At 34.2% G+C, this 22,699-nt stretch overlaps 1 protein-coding gene across 2 annotated transcripts; it reads right to left on the reverse strand.

Annotated features, from left to right (window-relative positions):
* Window positions 1-11,650: 11,650 nt before the first annotated feature.
* LOC128988160 (uncharacterized) lies at window positions 11,651-18,909 on the reverse strand. 2 transcript variants are annotated; one of them, XM_054409391.1, is made up of 7 exons: window positions 18,800-18,909; window positions 17,236-17,352; window positions 16,342-16,452; window positions 14,602-14,672; window positions 13,585-13,683; window positions 12,378-12,488; window positions 11,651-12,010 (listed from the first exon to the last, which is right to left on the reverse strand). In XM_054409391.1, exons 2-6 carry the CDS (start codon window positions 17,270-17,272, stop codon window positions 12,483-12,485), a joined length of 324 nt encoding a protein of 107 aa, XP_054265366.1. In that variant the 5' UTR covers window positions 17,273-17,352; window positions 18,800-18,909; the 3' UTR covers window positions 11,651-12,010; window positions 12,378-12,482. The 2 variants fall into 2 exon arrangements, with proteins under 2 accessions (XP_054265366.1, XP_054265365.1); XM_054409390.1 differs by lacking the exons at window positions 17,236-17,352; window positions 18,800-18,909 and having other exon boundaries at window positions 16,342-16,662.
* Window positions 18,910-22,699: the final 3,790 nt, after the last annotated feature.

The following is a 22,699-nucleotide window of genomic DNA, read 5'->3' on the forward strand; positions in this document are numbered from 1 at the left end:
GTGGAAAACAAAAATAGCCCTTGTTTTTCAGATTTTTTCTTAAAAAACTAACTTCTGCATCACCATTTTTGTCTTTTAAAGATAATACTTTAAAAATATGTAATAAACATCTCTATTTATTATTTTATTTTATCTCTTGGCTCAAACTTTAAAAGGACAAAATCATTAACATATGGCTCCTTATAAAGGGGTTTAAACTTTGACGGGTCAATCTTTTGTTGATGACTATCTTCAGAGTCTGAAGAGTCGTCTTCACTGTTGCTAGGGGTAGAAACTACAAATTCATCGTTGCTTTCACTTGAAATATAGTCATCGATGTCTGGTTGTTTTTTCTTAGAACGTGGGAAAATAAAGCTAGCTTGTACTTAGTTCCAGTGGTTCTTCGAATAGCTCGTTCTTTAAGTCGATCTTCAATTTTTGATTTTTCAGGAGTGTCCGTAACAATGCTACTCGATAGGTTTACACAAGTTGTTCTCCCTCCTTTTCTTTCTCCGGATTTTGGAAAACCTTTAAATACATGTGGTCTGACAAATCCTTGAGAAGTTTTGCTGCAATGATTACTCGATATTGGTTGATCTTAGGTGCTTTGACGATGGTAGGTTCAAGTTGTTCAGGACATGTACCAAAACCAGATCCAGTAGAAGTTGTAGCTTCTCTGTCATCTTCCTCAGCAATGTTCAAAGGCTCAATTTCACTGTTTCTGTCAGTTACATAGCTTACCAGGAACTCATCTTCAGTGAAAACTTCACAATCAAATGGAAAAATTCCACATTTCCTGAAGCCAGCCTTGATGTTAGCAGGGGTCATAGCTTTTTCATAAGCCACTCCAACACAATGTGCAACTTGATAAATTTTAATGGGAACGCCTGGGTGGTGTAATAGCCAAGAGTTGACAGCTGCATTGTAATGTGCTTTAAATGATTGAAAAACACTTACGTCAAGCGGTTGGAGTTTATTGCTACAATGCGGAGGTAACGTTACAATGTTGACTCCATTATCTTTAGCTAAGTTCAAAGTTGCTACTGTCAAGTGGTTTTCATGATTATCAAATATGAGAACCGTTGGATTTTCTTTAGACGATCATATTTAATAAAATGCTCCATTACAGAAACAAAGGTTTCTCCATTCATCCAGCCAGTACTGGTAGCCAAGCCCAGAGTGCCAGGGGGAGCACCATTTATCATATGCTGTTTGAAATTCTTTCTTGGAAAAACCATAGCTGGGGGCAAACTATTCCCTGATGCGCTAATACAGCATGTAGTAACTAATGCTCCACGTTCACCACTAGTACATTTGCTTACTCGTTTGCTGCCTTTAGATGCCAGCACCTTTTTTGGTTTCTGAACTGTTGTTGTAGCAGTCTCATCTAGGTTATATACCCTAGTTCCATCCGAAAATTTGTCGGAACGGTCATAAACAGATTTTAAATTGTTGAAAAATATCCCAACGTTATGTTTATTAAATGATGTAGCACGGGACAAACTACCTGCTTCTGGCTAACGGAGCCAAACCTCAGGATGGCGCTTAAGAAAGCCTTGCATCCAGTCAATACCCGCTTTTTGGTTTAGATGCCAGCTCTCTGGAACTGTTATGTTGTTTTCTTTAGCCATTTCAAAGGCAAGCTCTCTAAAGTCTCTTGTTGACTTTCCATAGCACATCTTAGAACAAAGAATGATATGGTCCACCAAAGACTTTTCTTGTGCTTCATTAAATATTTTTCTACAACTGTGGTTAGGTGCCATTCGAATGTCTTGATTAGGATTAGCCTTTTTTTTGCAACATACCTTTGCAAGGTTTGAAATTTCAAAACATGTTCTGCTGCCGCTTGACGTAAAGAGAGTTTTCTTCCTTCAACTCCAACCAGAACAGCATTCACTGCCTGTTCCATACTTTCTGGGGAAAACTGTCCCTTGTCGGATTTGCGCTTCCTTCCCCTCGACATTCTGCAACCTGTCAAAAAAGGTTATATAGAAATTTCAAGCTTAATCAAGGGAAATTAATTAAAAATGGCAGGGCTTAAGGATGTTTAAGGAAATGTCTCTTTAACTCTCAGCTTAGGTCATGTTAGCCTACAAGTTAGCTCACTTTTTCTAAAAACGAATTTCAACATTGCTTTACAGGAGTTGGCTACAGGAGTTAGGAGTTGGCTATATAAGTTAACAATTATAATGCCTGTGATCTTGTCAACCGTAGGCTAGCCCATAGAATTTGTCAAGTTTATTAACCTTAATTTGCTGATTTCTGTTTTAAAACGTTTAATTTTTAGTACATTAATATTCAATGGGGTACAATGAGACACCTAAAATCTGTCTCATTGTGGCCCATACCAGAGTGTCTTATGGCACAATGTACACTCCTACATTAAATTGTCTCTGAAAACTGTTTGGAGCCTTAAACAACTAGAAAGAATATATTGAAATGTCACATATGAAACACGTTTTCATAGCTTGGTACAAAAAATATAAAAACACCACCTTACCTGAGTAGTACCTCACGATGAAAACAAGTGTAAAAAAAACTTTTGCTCTTTGAAAACACACAACATAACCAGTTCTCATTGGAGTCACGGCAGCCATTTGCAAAGTGGATCTATGGGTAAAGATGAGTTTGAAGCTACTCCCAACAGAGTGCAGCACCTGTCAAGCAGCTCTAAAACTAAATATTTTTACTGTCTCACAGTGGCCCATGTCTCATTGTGGCCCACTCTCCCCTACTCTGTCGCATGTTAACAACGGAGTTGGAATCGTTTTCTGGAGATACATTTATTACATGTATCACTACGAGACGATTTAAAGCTTAGATTGAAATGGGTGACAAAAATATGATTCTTTGACTGGATCAATGCCATCTTCCTTACAAAGATCAAAATACAGTTTTTACATTTTCTTAATAAGGATTTTTTGTTCTTGAGCAGTGGTTTTAGGGAAAGAAGCAATATGTTTTTTATGTGTTGGATTATTTCATCCGCTATTTTATTTTTCGGTGCATGTTGACCTCTTTTGTCCTTTCGGGACACACCTGTCATTTCTTTCTTCTTCTAAATGTTGTCATATCTTTTTTTGTGAAATGTCCAGCGTTTTCAGAAAAAAATGTTTACATACTCTCTTACCGGAGAGTTTAATACTGACACTTTTTTGTCTATGTTGTTGGGCATTTCTCGATGTTTTTTGGGTGCACATGTTTCCATGCAACGGTTAATGAAGGAAGACTGTAAATTCCAAGATTGTAGGCTCCAAAAATCAGTGAAAACTTTATTTCTGTCAATTTCAGAAATTTCTCTGCATTGGTATCTACAAGTATGTTTGTATGGTTGAACGGTTTTCGCTCTTACTTGATTTCCCTTTGAATCTGTGTAGGCTTTACCTGAATTACTTAGAACCTTGGCTTCTTTCCGTTTCCAGTTTTCCTCGTTTCTTAACAACTTTCTTGTCCGTTTACTTTGATTGGTTTCTTGAAAACCTTTCAAAGATTCTGATGAACTGTTGCTCTCTTGCACTTCTCCTGGATCTTAATTCCTGTCTCCATCTGTATCATCAGGGGGGTCCGCCTCTGAAATCACAGAATACGTTTTAATATATTGTAAAAAAAACTATAACAAAAATGGTTTTATTAACAAACATTAGAGACCGTAACTATGTTGAGAAATCAGAAGCTACACTGTTGTAGAATCAGGGTAGGTAGGCTAAGACCTACTAAACATACTAGAGGGTAAAAAGACTTGTAATACTATTAAATAAGAAGTCAGTCATATTACTGTCAAATAGTCAATGGGCTCACACAGTCCGTTTGCTGGAATTTTCTCTAATAGCCATCTTTTTTATCTTCTCACACGCTTGGTCATCTATCCCAATGTGAAGCAGTTTTGGGTAGCAAGCTCCTCATTCTGAGCTTCAATACAAGCAACCAAGGACAGGATAAACTAGATACTACTTTCGGTAGTTCTAAGGTTGGGGCCTTTTAACTCCTCTTCCACTACCTAAATCGCAACCCTGGGCAGTTGATCCTGCCCTTTTGTTTGTTGCTGTTGTTGATTTTTACTTTCAATTCTGTTCTCACTTGAAGCTAGGGATCCAAAATCGACCTGGACAGAGCCCCGCATACCCAGGCAAGGCTGCTTGCTTTAGGAGGGCACCTGCATCCTGCAGGCACCATTACACATAAAAGAGAGAGGGGTGCCATCCTCCTCTCACATTTTTGGTGGCTGATGCATTCTCCCTTGTTCAGTTTCAAATATATAACAACTCAGGGGATTTTTCGATCTTAAAGGCTGCAACGTACCACACATGTTGGTTTTGTCAGCAATTAGATATTTGGTTAGTTCCACACTATTATAAAAGTAATCAAGGTAATGCAAGTGTCCCTTGATTAGATAATCTTGCATGAGACAATACGTCGCCCCCACCACAAAGGGGCGTATCTAAAAAAACTCTGTTTTTCAGGAGGCCAGTTTAAAGAAAAGCGCTCCTAATCTTATGCTTATAGCCGACACATTAATAAGTGGATTGTTTTAAGCTTTTAATATGCTATGACCTATGGTTCAATTGACAATTTGCATTTTGGATATTAACTTTATCTTTTTAACTAACGGAATAAAAATATAAATAAATATAAATATAAAATATAGATAACTGGTTGCGTTGCGCAAACCTGCTGATAAGACTCGGACAAGGTCAGGGTCACCAAGTAACTCAGGTGGACTTGTGTCGTCTGTTTGTTTACATTGTTCTGGACTTTTATTAATTTAACGTATTATAATTGATTTTTTTTTTTAATAGTAAAATAATTCTATATTTTAACTTGCTGAACATTTTTACTATTAATTAAATTGACAAGTGCATACACATTTTCTTATATATAATAAGAATAGATATAACCTTAATCTTTTTAACTAACGGAATAAAAAATCTGTTTTCAAAACCTCTTGAGATACGCCCCTTTCTGTTGTGTTAATATCTAACTTTATTGATATACTGAAGAGATACATTCATTTTTTATTAGTCTTGTTTTCTCCTTTTCTGATGTGTGTAACTTATACTTATCTTGAAGCTTGTGTTTAACTTCTTCATTATCCTCACGTTACGTCAAGCAGAGACTGCGTTGATCCTTTTTTGGTCTTAAAAATGACAGGTTCTTTTACCTGTAAACATTTCTGTAGTTTTGTATACTACCTTTATCTCCCTCTATTGAACCGTCCTGCAAGTACAGCTCATACATTTTTGTGACCTTTAAATCTGGGCTTAATTATTATCTGGTTGATGATCGGCGGCAGTAATGGGATTCAACCCTGGGGAATTTATCAATATGCTTATTAATAGATATAACCTTAATCTTTTTAACTAACGGAATAAAAAATCTGTTTTCAAAACCTCTTGAGATACGCCCCTTTCTGTTGTGTTAATATCTAACTTTATTGATATACTGAAGAGATACATTCATTTTTTATTAGTCTTGTTTTCTCCTTTTCTGATGTGTGTAACTTATACTTATCTTGAAGCTTGTGTTTAACTTCTTCATTATCCTCACGTTACGTCAAGCAGAGACTGCGTTGATCCTTTTTTGGTCTTAAAAATGACAGGTTCTTTTACCTGTAAACATTTCTGTAGTTTTGTATACTACCTTTATCTCCCTCTATTGAACCGTCCTGCAAGTACAGCTCATACATTTTTGTGACCTTTAAATCTGGGCTTAATTATTATCTGGTTGATGATCGGCGGCAGTAATGGGATTCAACCCTGGGGAATTTATCAATATGCTTATTAATGCCTTCCCTAATAAGCTCATCCCGCTTCATTACATGTCCCTTACGTCCACCTATAAGCTCTTTTTCAACTGTCCCAGTGGAAGTCACTTTCGACAAACCAGTTCTCATTACCTTTTCTGATTTTCCTCTTCTAGAATCTTTGCCTGAAGTTTTCTGTTTAGTTTTTTCTGAAGTTACGTGACGGACGATAAATTCTCTTTGCAATTGAAGACTACCTAAGTTGTAATAAGACGTAAGAATTGATTCTCTTGAACAGTCTGAAATAATGTTGCATCTTTTATGCAACTTGTCACAAGTATCGTCTCTACAACGAGGTCCAAGTGATTTTGGAGGAACTAAATTCATCGTCTTTGGTATTACATAAGCTTGACCAGTTAACTTGAGTTTCTTTGTTATTTTGTTTTTATTTTCTCGGTTTTCTTTTGTCAGAGTTACCTCTCGCATTGCACCTTCAACTGAGTCTTCCGAGTCTGATATAGAAACTGAATACACTTTTTTAATAAGTGGCGCATTGTCTGAAAAACTGTCTGAAGAAGCATCCATGTTATTTAAAGTCTATATGGTGCGAGTCCCATGCCTCACTTTAAGATTTAAGTTTCCTAAAATGTTTCAATCGCTTAGCTTAGTGAAGAGGTGTTAGGTTAATGAGACATAAGACTGCTTAAGGGTGTTACTCATCGTGTAATGAACAAAATTAAAATTTAAAAGAACAAAAAAATTTACAAAGTGTTACAACAGCAAAGGAAAACTTTGAAAAGGCAAAAAACAACAATAGTAAATTAAATTAATTTACAATGTTAAATTTACTAGAAAAGAAAATCAATTGAAAATATAAAAGAATTAGTTACTGAAAAATTATATGATGCCATAAGTTTACGTGTTACCTGCGTCACTTCCTGAGATTTGGCCTCCAGCTCAGCTTTGACGTTGTTCAGCTCAGCTCTGAGTCTGTCCTCCTGCGAGTTTTTATTGCGTATACTGTCTGCATGAGATTCATTATTTGCTCAAGCCTGTCAGGTCCCCATCCTGTCCCGCCTGCAAAGTTTTTAAAATGTTTAAATGAAAATTTTTTAATGTAGCTTTAATAGGAAAACAGACCAATAACTACTGGTCTTGGAATAACATTGGTAATTGATAGCCAAATGAAAAGATTCGATCTTGCTTATCACCAGTAACCTTCAGATTTCATGAGCCTTGTAACTACTAAGTTACTATACACATTAATTAGTGATTTAGGTTATTTTCAATTAATTCCTCCCTGCATTGAGTGGTAATAAAAAAAAATCATAAACTCTAAGGGATATAGGAGAGGAAGGTAATTCTCAAAATTACAACAAAAACTATTTTTTATTTAATGTTTACTACAAATACCAGGATTTATCTTTGCTATACATTTTCTTATTGTCTTATTATTCAAAATTAGCCTAATTAATAAAATAGTGACAACATTACAGTTAAAATTCAACAACAGGTAATATGTGAAACAATGTTTAAACCAATTTTTTATTTTTGATGATATTGAGGTTGTCTTGCATTTGACAATAGTACATCTCAGCAAGCCTCAATTGGAGTCCTTAAGCTGTTGGTGAATGAGGGTTTTTCACTTGTACCCTCTTCATAGTCTATCCCCGATAATTCATACACAGCTTTAATGATTGTATCGAATTTTGAACACACGAAAATGTATTCAAGGTTTGATACGATTGGGTCAATACTTTTAACAGCTAACAGCAAATTGGGTCTCGCACTCCTGTTCTTTAATAGTCCAATTTTCCCGTGTCACCTTTACTCCCCGGAAGCCTCTCACCTGCAAATTGGAGAATTAACTTATCCCCTATGGTAGTTTTGCCCACTTCATTTAAATTCATTGTCCTGAGTATGAGGTTTTTTGCCTTTTCTATGTTTTCGTTAATTTCTGTTGATGGTTGAGGAGGTATTGTGTAGTGATGTCGGCTGCTGGCGGTGTTCTGCTTAACATGATCGTCTAGAGGCCTTTGTTTGCAACTTTTTTAGTGATGCCGGAAGTAATCAGCACTATAGCCTCCTTTGCAAAAGTCGCAAATAACCATGACATCTAGTTCTTTTTTTGATTGTTTTGGTGGCAATTTGGTACCATCCCTCTTCATATGATGAAGACTCCGAAGCTTCCTCAGTCCATCCGTGATTTTTTGAACTTCCCTCCGCTTCGCTCCACTGTCAGTTAGCCGTACAAGGCTCCTCACTGCCTGTTGAGAGGAGTGGTGGGTCTTCCAAGTGGTGAGCAAGGTTTCTGCCATTCCACTATCTATGCCCACAAAATTGGCAAACTGTTGTACCCCATTAGTGGTGTCGGACGTCTTCTGCAAACGTATATTATTAATAGGTAATAAACAAATATTATCTAGGCCTGAGGGTACAGGTCACAATGATCAGATAGCGTTTATTGATAATTGTATTGATAATAGATCGAAGCAAACTAACAAACATTTTAACTAACTTACCTGTTTCGTAACTAGTTGAGGTTTTGCAGTGTTTGTTTTTTTTTTTTGTCTTGGTGTATTTGTTCTTCTTATTTTTTTGCCACTTCGAAGTGCCATTGGCTGAAATGAAAGTTAGGGTAAATTTTGTGTACTGCAGCACTAAAATGAGTTAAAATAGACAATTTGGAATTGAAAATATTTTTAAACATCTCCTATTTATCTATATTATTAATACCCTACAAGGAACTTTTGGGAACAATAAGGCTTTTAACGAATTTCCCATATATCTCTTTTGACTAACGTACCACCTACCAAACATGTATACCACCAATACAAAGCGACAAAGAAAGGTAATATGGTGTTTTTGTAAACAGAACTATCTTTAATATAATATATATATTTTATGTGAAATAACAGAATGTTATGATGTTGTATGAAGAGTCACTTTGATCATTTGTATTTTTAATTTCTGGAGCTAGATATGAAGAAAATATTTTTTTTGTAAACATTTCCATTATTTCCAAGTTTGAGTTTTGGGTGAATACTATTCTACTATTCTATACAATACTATGGATGGATATTTCAACACAAAACTCAAACTAGAAAATGTTGAGGGAGACAAAACTTTTTCCATATAGGGGTACTATTTTTGTGGGGGAAAGTAAAAAGTGGCTCTGAAATTTATACTTAGTAAAATATAACAGCATAGTTTTGTGTAATGTACGTACCAAAATGTCTTTGGGGGTGGGAGGGGTTGGTTTCTTGCCCCAACCAACTAAGCGAACTGTAGTAAGGACCAGCGTCCGAGGGACTTCCCTCTCCTAGCCTGGGCTCTCCGTTCCTCCCTGCAAACATGCCACACTTAAAACAGAATCGGTTACTAAGAGACAAAGAACATACAGCACTGGGTTCAGGATACATTTTGTGTAATTTCCAGTACTCGTTGAATGAGCGATTTTGCAAATTGACATTGGGAAATTGTAAAATGTTGGAGATTCTTTAGCTGATATAACTTTGAATTCAATTTCGCATAGGATTTGACATTTTTGGGGATTTATGTATTGTGTACCGTACTATCCATCTTAAAAGTTTAAGTTTTGTTTTTATAAAAAAAAATATAATTACTTACCGGTACTACTTACATCACCGGTGGGTGATGTACGGACTATTCACTGTGAACAATTCAGTTATACATTCCGGTCAAAAGACACAACAGGCTGTAACCTTAACTGGGTTAAATTGCCTCTTAATGTTTCTATATCTTTATCTGTAAAAATTTCAATTTAAGTTAATACTTGATTATCTCAATAATAAATACCTAACTAATGTATAAGAAATTAAAGTATAAAAAACAATATAAATACAAAATCAATACAAATAAAAAATAAATAAAAATATAAAATAACATATAAAATATAAATAATTATAATAACTAAACCAATTCGTAAATTAAAAGGAAAAAACATGTGGCTCGAATTCAGTTGAAACTTTGTTGCCATTGACTGTATATCTAAGGAACATTACGTCCTCAGTCAGCACTCCTCGTCCCTGCACATGGGATCACGCTTCACTTTGCGTTTACTCGGGTGCAGGTACGAGGGCATGATTCAAATGTGTTTGTACTAGAACGTTATCCACAAATATTTAACAATCTCTTGTCTGACATGACTAGATACACTATATGTTTCTAGGTTACTTACTCTTCTACGGATGTTCAAGTTGCATTTTGCGCACACTCGATATTTTTCCCCGTCTGCACTATTTTCTTCAACACAAAACTGGCCGTCTGAATCTTTGTACAACCATTTTTTTTTTAATTTAGGTTAATTGTTGTGTTGCAGTTATTGCATTTTTCCTGTGAAACAGAAGCTAAATCTTTATTTTGAAGTGGAGTGAAACATAATATAGTTGTAGATAAAATAATCACACAAAACATAGAACACGTGAAATTTGTTTTAAAAATAAATGAGTTTGGAAAAAGAAAAGTTATTGGGTAATGTATAATTTAGTAACCTTAACTGGGCTAAATTGCCTCTTAATGTTTCTATATCTTTATCTGTAAAAATTTCAATTTAAGTTAATACTTGATAATCTCAATAATAAATACCTAACTAATGTATAAGAAATTAAAATATAAAATACAATATAAATACAAAATCAATACAAATAAAAAATAAAAAAATATATAAAATAACATATAAAATATAAATAATTATAATAACTAAACCAATTCGTAAATTAAAAGGAAAAAACATGTGGCTCGGATTCAGTCGAAACTTCGTTGCCATTGACTGTATATCTAAGGAACGTTACGTCCTCAGTCAGCACTCCTCGTCCCTGCACATGGGATCACGCCTCCCTTTGCGTTTACTCAGGTGCAGGTACGAGGGCATGATTCAAAAGTGTTTGTACTAGAACGTTATCCACAAATATTTAACGATCTCTTGCCTTACATGACTAGATACACTATATGTTTCTAGGTTACTTACTATTTTCCGAATGTTTGTATTGCATTTTCTACAAACTCTGTATTTTTTTCCGTCTATGCTATCATTTTGAATGCAGAACATTGCCTCTTCATTTTTATACAGCCATCTTTTTTTCTCTCTTGATTTTATTTCAAATTATTTCCTCATTAAATTTAGTTTTAAAAATACATTATTGGTTTAAATTGTGTATTTTATAATCCAATCAAAATTGCAGTCTTGAGAAAATATTTTTGTTCACTAATGTGTATTTTTATCATATTTAAGTATTCAAACAGATCAGAAGGAATTATTAAAAAAAAAAATAGCAAACCGGCCATTGGTGACCTGCATGTTCATAGGATACACTACCAACCACTTAGCTAAAAGATTCACCCAATCCGATGATTTCGAGGTGTATGTCTAAACCAAGGATTATGAACACCTCACTATGCCCCAGTGGTTGTAGTATATCGCTACAAACACACAGATCGCCAATTATTTGCCACACAGGACGGGATTCGAACCCGAGCAGACGAATGCCACTGGCCAAGTGACACACGCCCTAGCCTTCTCGGCTATCTGTGCTTGAAGACTGAGTCAAAAACCGGTATTTAAGCTGACGCCACTGATTGCGAACAGATAGCGCTACAGATGGTTGTTCAATGCGTTACTAGGTAGCAGCACTAGTTAGTCACGAACTATTTAGATGATATTTTTCAGTTTATATTGTGTTCCTGAGATTTTGCTGCAAAACATTATTTTCCCTAAAATGGCTTTATTATGACAACCTCGTCCAACTAAATCAAAGTTAAATTCAATATTACACAGTAAACTATATGTCTTTTGATTTTATGAGATTTTGGTTTCAAACAATGCTATCAGAACATAAAAATGTATAGGAAAACCAGGAAAATTACAACAAAAACTAAGTTTTATTTCATGTTTACTACAAATACGAGGATTTATCTTTGCTAAACATTTTCTTATCGTCTTATTATTCAAAATTAGCCTAATTAATAAAATAGTGACAACATTACAGTTAAAATTCAACAACAGGTAATATGTGGAACAATGTTTAAATCCACTTTTTGTTTTTGATGTTTGTAAATAAATACTTGTAAATTGTCTCTAGCTACGCTTATTTTAAAAACAAGTTTTAGTATTATTTATGACTGGATAGCGTAATATGTATCAGTTATTAATGTGACATTCACAGGTTCTTCCAAGGACGAAGTTCTAGCCACGGGTTCGGTAGTGGGAGGTTCTAAAGTGCTCTTCTCCAAAGTGTTCTTCTCTTCTACAGTGGGGAGTTTGACTCCACCCTGCAGTAAAGATAATTAGTTTCTAATTTACTACAAAAAACTCTAAAATATAAATCAGAATATAAATCCGGAGCCTAAGCTGAGTAGGTGTGGTCCTTCAATTGTTGAATCCTTCGTTTAAGACCACTCAAACTTCAGCAGAGACTATGGGGAGATTTGGAAATTGGGACCGATACAAAAAAAGTCTACCGAAATCTGATATAATATAGTTAACATGGTGTCAGAATAACTTGTGAGAATGGATTGTAAACCTGCACCTCTTGATTTGAGCAATACTACTACCAGCTTAAATTAGATTCAATTATATTCATCCTAAATTAAAGTATACTACCTAATTGGCTACATGGTAGGGGTATAAGTTACTTACCCCATTGTGGTTCATTTGCCATTGATGACAAGCATGTCATTTTTGGCCCCACCACCTAGTTGTTGTTGTGGTGGTGCAGTTGATACATATTTCTTGTAACAGAAGTTAAGTCTGTAATGAAAAATAACATAGGCTAGTGGTGGATATGACCTTTGAAATTAGTCCATTCATTGCGTAGTGGACGTTCAACAAAATTGTTTCAAAAGGTTTCTCAACAGATTTCATTACTTTTATACCTCCACACAGCACAAAAAAGTCTACCGAAATCTGACTTGGGGAAGTTCCTGATATAAGGTTATTTAAATTAGAATAATAATTGCTCCCTGAAAAAAATGTTTAAACACTTTATTGCTAGATGTAGGGTGTAGTATATCGTTTTTAATGTTTACGAGGGTGGGGAAACTAAATCTGCAACTTGAAATGAGATTTGACCTCACAAAACGCAATGGAAACGATAGTACGATGGTAACGATAGTAGTATGCTAGTAAGGAAAAGACCATAGTCTCAAATTTGAACTTTCACTTTGGCTAAAAAACAAATTACATTGCTCTAAATCAAATCGAAGATTACTAAGATTGCTTAAATAAATAATTTGAACATCCTAGTATTTTACTATGAATATTTAATTAATCTGTCATCCTCTTACAGTTGAATTGAACGTATCAATGATTAGCATTACACATAGTATAAATAAGTCAACCCTAAGTATGTCTTTACGTTTTTATCCAAATGCTGAATTTGTGACACAAAAGCTGAATGTTTACAGTTGTTATGTTAAGCAAAGTATTTTATGCCAAAAGCTAGTTTAGAATCTTAGCGCCGGCTGCTAGACTTTGTCAGACTTTGAGCCAACCACCCACTAATGGTTTTTTTTTCTATCGGGCTCCCCTTCCAAATTAGCTGTGCAGATTCTAAAACAAATTCTTAAGAATTATTATCTTAGTGCAAGGACAAGGTAGCTAAAGTTCCATAGTTTTTTATTAAGGAACTAAAGAAGCTAAAAATTATTTTATGATCACTGCTGTTTAAAACCCTATATAAAAAACTAATCAAGAAAAATATTTAAACATTTTCAAATCTACTAAATCCATGGCAACGATGAGAAACCATCTAAATGAGGTTTTATTAACATGTCTCACTCATTACACACAGGCCCATCTAGGAGGCTAACCGTCTCCTTTAAATCCGCCCAACAGTTTTACTTACCCCACGGTGATGTTTGGGCCACAAAAAGCAGGCGTTACACATAGTTTTATTATTCCTCCATCTACTGGTCTTGTCCGTTCCGCAGTTATTACAGGTAATCTGTAGCCACATGTAACAGAAGTTAAGTCTGTAGTGAAAAATAATATAGGCTAGTGGTGGATATGACCTTTGAAATTAGTCGGTCAATGAGTAGAGGAGGTTCAACAAAATTGTTTCAAAATGTTTCTCAACAGATCTCATTACTAAACTAATAAACTAAACTAAACTAATATTTTTGTTCACTAATGTGTATTTTTATCATATTTACGTATTCAAACAGATCAGAAGGAATTATTTTAAAAAAAATAGCAAAACGACCATTGGTGACCTGCATGTTCATAGGATACACTACCAACCACTTAGCTAAAAGATTCGCCCAATCCGGGCTAGGTAGCAGCACCAGCTACTCAGGGACTATTTAGATTTTATTTTTTTAAACTTACATTAAGTTACTGTGTTAAAAAAAACTTAATTCACGCTATGCAACGGAACTAGACTGACGATTTAAAAAATTACACCAAACTTGATCGAAGCAACAATCATCAGTGTAAGTTCAAAGGAGAAATAGTCTTAATCCCAAGAATACCGATTTCATCTGAAATACCTTCTGAATTCAAGCGACTACAATTTCCTTTGCGTCTTGCTTTCGCAATGACCATTAATAAGGCACAAGGGCAATCCCTGACTATCGCTGGTTTAAATTTAGAAAATGCATGCTTTTCACACGGACAGCTGTATGTTGCGTGCTCACGTCTTGGTACGCCTAAAAACTTATATATTTATACACCTAATGAAAAAAAATCATAGTTTATCCACTGGCATTAAAGTAAAATAAATATTCTATACTTGTTCTTAGTATACTTTTTTTATTATTTATCGTAAACAACAAATTACCATTTAAAAATATAGTTATTAAGCACAGCAACTCGCACCGGGTAACTGCTAGTAACCTATAAAGTATTTAAAAATATACTTTACTGTTGATGTCGAAAAGCCTAATTCTTTTTTCTTGGCCACTTTCCCCGAGCCATTCCTGGAGGCCTGCTCTCCTGGAACAAAACACATACGTCATTATGGTGATTTCAATTATTTTAAAATCAAATCACATGTGGCAGTAGGGGGGTCTATTATAGATGATGGTTATGAAATCATTTACTGCCAATCTCTACATAACCATTCACGAAGGAACGGTCAACAAACTTACTTGTAAACATACTAACTTGTAGATCATTAAATGGAATTCTTCATTTAAAGATTTAGTTTTATTTTAAAACAAGAAACGTCCCCCATGGTTGTTGTACGCCAAAAAGACAAAGTCCGAATCTGCTTAGATCCAACCGATTTGAACAAAAATATTAAACGTCGCCATCACCCACTTCAAACTTTAGAAGATTTATCATCTAGGTTAAATGGCTCAAGATTTTTCACACTCCTAGATTGCAGAGAATGATTTTGGCAAATTAAGGTTTCTGAGCGTACTTCTAAGTATTTAACTTTTTCCACGCGCGGATGATCCGCGTCGTGTGGCCCCGGCCTTACATTCGGGAACTAGTTCCACACGCGACGTGGCACGGGCAAACGTTTTGTCATGACTGGGGTTGTGGCTGGCCTTGCTGCCCCCCCCCCCCCCCAACCACATTATCAGAACAATGTCGATAGTATTTGTCTTTCTTTACTGACAATGAGAATCGCCGTCGTAGATTATATTTTAAAAAATATATTGAAAAATTCTAACTAATTTATTTCAACTACCTTGTATATACTAAAATATACTGGACAATTAAAGAAAAAAGTTAATAAACTTACTTAGACTGTCCATTTACAAGTCTCCTGGTAGCTGTTGCTTTGGTAGCTGTAGCTGTAGGTTTTGCTGTTTGGCTTGTAGGTTTAGGAGTTAGTTTAGGAAATATATTTAGTTAGCATTAATATATTTTATTATTTGTTTTCAATTTGCATGTTGAATTAATTATAAACACTTAAAAATTTGAAATTAGAGAGCCAAGCAAATAAATGTGAATCATTAAAAGTTGTGAATTATCTATTGGGTTGTATCTATTGGGAGAAAAATAAACAATTTGAATAACAGAGTTAATTTTTAAACAGGTAAGGTTCTTTTTGAAATTTTGAATGATGCCTTAGTCAAGAAGCAACAACTTTGACATAAATATGGCAAAAAAATTTAGTTTCAGGTTAGATAAATAAAGAGATTTTTGTGGACCAAACATTCGTCAAGAAACAGGATACTTGTACGATTTTGAGTTCATATCCTTATTTAATAATACTAGCCACCCATTAAACAAATCAGTTGTCATTCAAGCTTTTTTTTGTTTTGATCGATATGTTATTGGGAATGACTTTAAAACAATTGGGGGTTAGCGGTTTTTCCAACGGGAAAACACTGCCAACCAGACGATGTAATTACAGCTCTAACTTAACACCAAAGTTACTGTGCCTAACAGGAAGTATAGTTTCCTGTTATAACTGAAATGAATCTATAAATTTACCTCCGTCCCTTCAAAGGAATTATAGAGTTCTGCGGACAAAAATGTGAAATAGGCTACTGTGTGTTCCTAATTGACCTGCATTGTGTTGGTATCAAAATGCATGGTAAAACTGAAATATCAAGTGACTCTAGGCAAGGGGCTGAGCTTTTATTTAAAATGTAATAATTCAAAAATCCTAAATGTAATCATACACTATTGTTGTTATTCTCCTCACCTGTACATTTGAAGCAGTCGATGTGGAAAATCATGTTTTTCACCATCAGCTCCTCCCCAAAATATCTCGTCTTACACCCAAAACAATACCTCCTCGCACAACTCGTCTTAACTGCAGACAACACACACACACACCACTTAGACATAATCAATCTTATCTCAGTAAATAAATCAGCACTTATCACGTAACTTGTATCCAAAAAATATTCTCTCAAAGACATCTCAAACGTTAATGCAAACTTACGTGCACGTGTGCGTGTTGGGTTATTGTGTATAAAACACAAGCACTAACCCAACACAAAAATAATAATGGATGTTGGAATCAGACTGCTGTACTGGGTTTCATACAGGTTCATACAGTATCACTGTCACAACTTATACATATCTTTCACATTAATAATAATGCAAAAATATAACTGTTTATCTTTACAAGCCAAAACACGGGCTAAGTGCACATTCATATCAAATGTTGAATTTGATCATGTTCTACCAATTAGTGATGGTTAATATGATTGATTTTTTTATTTGAACTATGCAACACTTCAATATTTTCACTGTTATTTATTATAGAATAATTCAACTTCATCATATGTTTTTCTTTTTATTAATATGTCAATCCATCTCCCTTTTCAAACCATATATAATAATTAATTGTCCATACAGACCAATAGGTAATAAATATAATATATCAATATAATATACAATATAATATAGAAAACTTTCAAATAAGGGGAGATTTTCAATAGGTATTTTTCTTAATTGACCAGTATTTTCAGATTGCGCAACTGGTTTGCAACGACAGTTGTAAAACAGTCACACCGTGTGCGCTGGGCCTAAGTGTCATGATTACCAGCTTTACATGACAAAATACACTAAATGTTTCTAGGTTACTTACCCCATTTGAGTAAAGGTACATGTGACACGCGTTGCATAATGGCATGAAAGAATATCTCGGGTGTTTAATTGCTATGTTACAAGTTGGATTGAAACATAGCACATTCATATCTTGAACCTGTAAAACAGAAGTGATGTACAGATTATTCACTGTAAACAATTCAGTTATACATTACAGTCAAAAGGCATAAGAGGCTGTAACATTAACTGGCTTAAATTACCTCTTAAAATTTCTATATAATATGTGGTACTTTGTATGTATGGAACTAGACTGCGAGAGAGAAAGATGTTGAAATCATCGAACAAATTTGCAGACACGTGAAATTTTTTTCTTAAAATAAATGAGTATGAAAAAAGAAAAGTTATTGGATAATGTATAATTTAGTCATTTTGTTACCAACAATCAATGCCGTATTTAAGGTACATGCGACCGTAGGCCAAATTACTTAAGCGGCCCCCATCCCTGTGGTTGAAATTCCCTACGATAGCTGTGAAATAATGAAAATGTCCCACGATCATCGTCACCAGCAATTGTGTATGAAATTGTGTACATCTCAACATTTTCCTTGGGCTACAATTCCGGGTAAATCATCATTGACACCCTTGATCGCGAAGAAATCGTGAACACTGCTTTCCCTAAAACAAGGGAATATCGTCATCGACACTTGCGACCATAGCGAAATCGTGAACATCTCCCTCGGGCTGCATTTACGGGGAAATCATCACCGAGACTCAGGACTGAGGCAAAATCATGAATGATATATTTTCAATATAGTGTCAATTAATAATATTCTATCCTCCTATATTTTAATACCAGCTGATTGGTTAATTATTTATTGTTTTTCTGTTGTGAGTCGTTGTACAATTTAATGTTTTGTTTTAGTGTTTGTTATGAACACATAAAGCTATAGTTGTTACCATAGCAACCCAAATGTTTATTATGCAATGCTGTTTATTTTCTATTCTGAATTTAATACAACATTAATACAACATTTTCTATTCCGATCAGAAGGTGGGTGATGTACGGACTATTCACTGTGAACAATTCAGTTATACATTCCGGTCAAAAGACACAACAGGCTGTAACCTTAACTGGGTTAAATTGTCTCTTAATGTTTCTATATCTTTATCTGTAAAAATTTCAATTTAAGTTAATACTTGATAATCTCAATAATAAATACCTAACTAATGTATAAGAAATTAAAATATAAAATACAATATAAATATAAAATAAATACAAATAAAAAATTAATAGAAATATAAAATAACATATAAAATATAAGTAATTATAATAACTAAACCAATTCGTAAATTAAAAGGAAATAAAACATGTGGCTAGGATTCAGTCGAAACTTCGTTGCCATTGACTGTATATCTAAGGAACATTACGTCCTCAGTCAGCACTCCTCGTCCCTGCACATGGGATCACGCTTCCCTTTGCGTTTACTCGGGTGCAGGTACGAGGGCATGATTCAAATGTGTTTGTACTAGAACGTTATCCACAAATATTTAACAATCTCTTGTCTTACATGACTAGATACACTATATGTTTCTAGGTTACTTACTCTTCTACGGATGTTCAAGTTGCATTTTGCGCACACTCGATATTTTTCCCCGTCTGCACTATTTTCTTCAACACAAAACTGGCCGTCTGAATCTTTGTACAACCATTTTTTTTTTAATTTAGGTTAATTGTTGTGTTGCAGTTATTGCATTTTTTCTGTGAAACAGAAGCTAAATCTTTATTTTGAAGTGGAGTGAAACATAATATAGTTGTAGATAAAATAATCACACAAAACATAGAACACGTGAAATTTGTTTTAAAAATAAATGAGTTTGAAAAAAGAAAAGTTATTGGGTAATGTATCATTTAGTAATTTTGTTGCCAACAATTATACCACTTTTAGACTATTAGGCTATGAGTATTTCAATTAAGTGTTCAGAGAAGCTGATGCATTAATCCGGACTCAAGGAATTGTTTTTCTATTATAGTGACTGACTGTGAACTTAAATTATTTTGTTTAAGGCCTACAGCTAAAATTATAATACAGGTATTATACAGGTTAACCTGTATTTACATAAATTCAAACGTAAAATCAACTTATATGTCTGTAGGCGTAGGGTTTACCTTGTTTTTGCACCCGGCGTCATCACAGGAACAGTTCTCTGTGCATAACCTTCGCAATTTGCGGCATCTGCAATTTTCTTGGTGCAATCCAGATTGCATCTACATAAGCAAGGTCGCTTTCTGTTTCGTCGCAATGCCAACTCTTTCTTAAATAATCATAGAACCAGTTTTAGGACCTTCTATAAACTTGTTTAGTTCAGGAATAGGCCCCTGAATATGTGGTTTGACCTAGAAATAATTAGAACACAGATGAAACCATTGTTGTTCGATAGTGAAAATTATTGTGAATAACATATCAAAAGTCTCCAAAAATATCTTTGGTGGAACACCACCATTTTTCCAAAATGGCGGCCAAATCCAGTAGTTTTTTGCTTTTTATTGAAATTCTGACTTTCCAGTCAATATTGGTGAAAAGCCGTCAATACATTTAATGTTCCTCCTGAAATTATCTTTAAAATGATACCAAATACATGTACCTACAAAAAAAATAAACCCCGTAGAAATAATAAAATATTTAAAATAAAAATATTTTTTATAAATTAATGTAATAGTCCAAGCAAACTAAAAAAAACCAGACACAGGGATCGTATAAAAATTTGCAAGTAAACATTTTATGGTTTCATTTTTATTGTTGTGGTGTGCAGAGTGACATACCAAAAGTTACAAAAATCAGTCCACGGGAAACCCCTAAATTAAGGAAAAAATGGCGGCTTTTCCCAATGTAAAACAAATTTTGCAACAAAAGAGACCACATGTTTTTTGCACATTTTTCGAGATATTGACTTGGAACCACGACCGATATTTATTGGATGGTCCGTACTTAATTTCAATAGGGGACGCTTTTTGGGCCGCCATCTTGGATCAGCCATATTGGATCTGCCATATTGGATATAAATATTTTTTAATGTAACCATAGTGTTGTGACACATCATTATGAACTAGATTTCCTTGCTGATTTCAATGCTGAAATCCGTTTTTAAATAAGTTTTTTTCGTTGCTTAAGATATATTAAAACGAAAACTCTCCCCTATACATCAGTTATGGACGTATCGTAAGTTACTTTGAAAATGCGTTTGGATTATTTTTCTCCAGGTATTATTATTGCTTGCAGTTCGTTCTAGCCTTAAAATATTCAGTGATAAAAGATCTTTCATTTTAGTTAGCTTTCATTTTGTTTTATTCATAGTTAAAACAGACTAGTTATAGACGAGGTACAAACCCCAACACAAAATTAAATTAAACTTGTTTTACTGTATTGATCAGCTTGTGGGCTTCACTCACCTTAATTTGTTAATCCAGGACTCGTCAAATGTAACACAACGAAGACACACAACACACACGCACATACACGCACATAAAAATCGTCCTTGGATTTACTCCAAGGATTTATGTGCGTGTATGTGTGTGTTGTGTGTCTTCGTTGTGTTACATTTGACGAGTCCTGGATTAACAAATTAAGGTGAGTGAAGCCCACAAGCTGATCAATACAGTATAATAAACCTCGCCTAAAAACATGTCTTTCAAAAATAAACTTTTTTTATCAGTTTTTGTTAAAAGATTTATATCTCGGGTTGTTAATATGTTAACAAGTTCATTCTAGTATCAAAGTACTCAGTAAATGTTTGGCTTTAATTTTATTAATTATTAAATGACACATGACAAATTTAAAACGAATCATGTAGGCCTACCTTCAATGAACTATTGAATGAATTATTATTATTTTGAAATTTGTCTTTAGTTAAAGACATTTATCCCCAATTCTAAATAACTCCCAATAAGGAATCCATAGCTAAAATAAAAGCCAATACTTGAACGAACAGCTATGAAGAGTTTTTCCCGTTTTCACTCTGCACAACACTACAAAATAAAACCATAAAACGTTTTGTTGAAATTTTTTAAAGGCCATATCCTATATTTATCAAAATATAATTTCCAAGTTACACAGTTACAGTTATTTATAAGTACAGTTATTTATAAGTAAGTTAGTCATATGTACCATCAGTCAAACACCACTCCCAATCTGTTGGATCTGCTGGTGAACTATTTCCACGCCATACTTGAACCTGATAGTACAACCTTAGACTGTGGTAGTTTTCAATGTGTTTTTAAATTGTCAAAGTACGAAACGTCCATAAGAATTGTATGGGGAGAGTTTTCGTTTTTATATATATCTTAAAATCGTAAAACGCTATTTAAAAAACTGATTTCAGCATTGAATTCAGCATGGAACTCTAGTTCATAATGATGTGTCACAACACTATAATTACATTAAAAAATATTTATATCCAATATGGCAGATCCAATATGGCTGATCCAAGATGGCGGCCCAAAAAGCGTCCCCTGTTGAAATTAAGTACGGACTATCCAATAAATATCGGTCGTGGTTCCAAGTCAAAATCTCGAAAAATATGCAAAGAAACATGTGGTATCTTTTGTTGCAAAATTTGCCCAACATTGGGAAAAGCCGCCATTTTTTCCTTAATTTAGGGGTTTCCCGTGGACTGATTTTTTGCAATTTTGGTATGTCACTCTGCACACCACAACAATAAAAATAAAACCATAACATGTTTACTTGCAAATTTTTATACGATCCCTGTGTACATTATTTTTAGTTTGCTTGGACGATTACATTAATTTATAAAAAATATTTTTATTTGAAATATTTTATTATTTCTACGGGGTTTTTTTTTGTTGTAGGGACATGTATTTGGTATCATTTTAAAGGTAATTTCAGGAGGAACATTAAATGTATTGACGACTTTTCACCAATATTGACTGGAAAGTCAGAATTTCAATAAAAAGCAAAAAACTACTGGATTTGGCCGCCATTTTGGAAAAATAGTGGTGTTCCACCAAAGATATTTTTGGAGACTTTTGATATGTTATTCACAATACTTTTCACTATCGAACAACAATGGTTTCATCTGTGTTCTAATTATTTCTAGGTTTTGCTAATTATTTTCTTATTTTAAGGCGCCTAGAAAACCAATGTGTTGTACACATAATTGTGAAGTAACTAACAACACCAGATTAACAAACATCTAGCTCAAAAGTGGACGGAAATAAAATGTTATCATTTTGATAATATTTTAAAACTTATCATCACCTTCATCATCTTCCTCCTCTTCATAAAAATTCCCTTTTGATGTCCCTGGAGTGGCAAAAGCAACTTCCACTGGGTAGTCTTTTTCTAAGTCAAATCAAATAAATAAATAAAAAATAAATATTTCTTTATTGTCACATAACGTTTTGTACATGTGCATAGCTAAATTTAGTTAAATTATTTAGTTAGCGTTTAAATGGTTACTGGGTTTTTAACATTCAAATAACGCAAGGC

Source organism: Macrosteles quadrilineatus, unplaced genomic scaffold (assembly GCF_028750875.1).
Source record: "Macrosteles quadrilineatus isolate MER2022 unplaced genomic scaffold, UCM_ALF_1.0 Scaffold_2__2_contigs__length_208266976, whole genome shotgun sequence".
Taxonomy (NCBI): Eukaryota; Metazoa; Arthropoda; class Insecta; order Hemiptera; family Cicadellidae; genus Macrosteles; species Macrosteles quadrilineatus.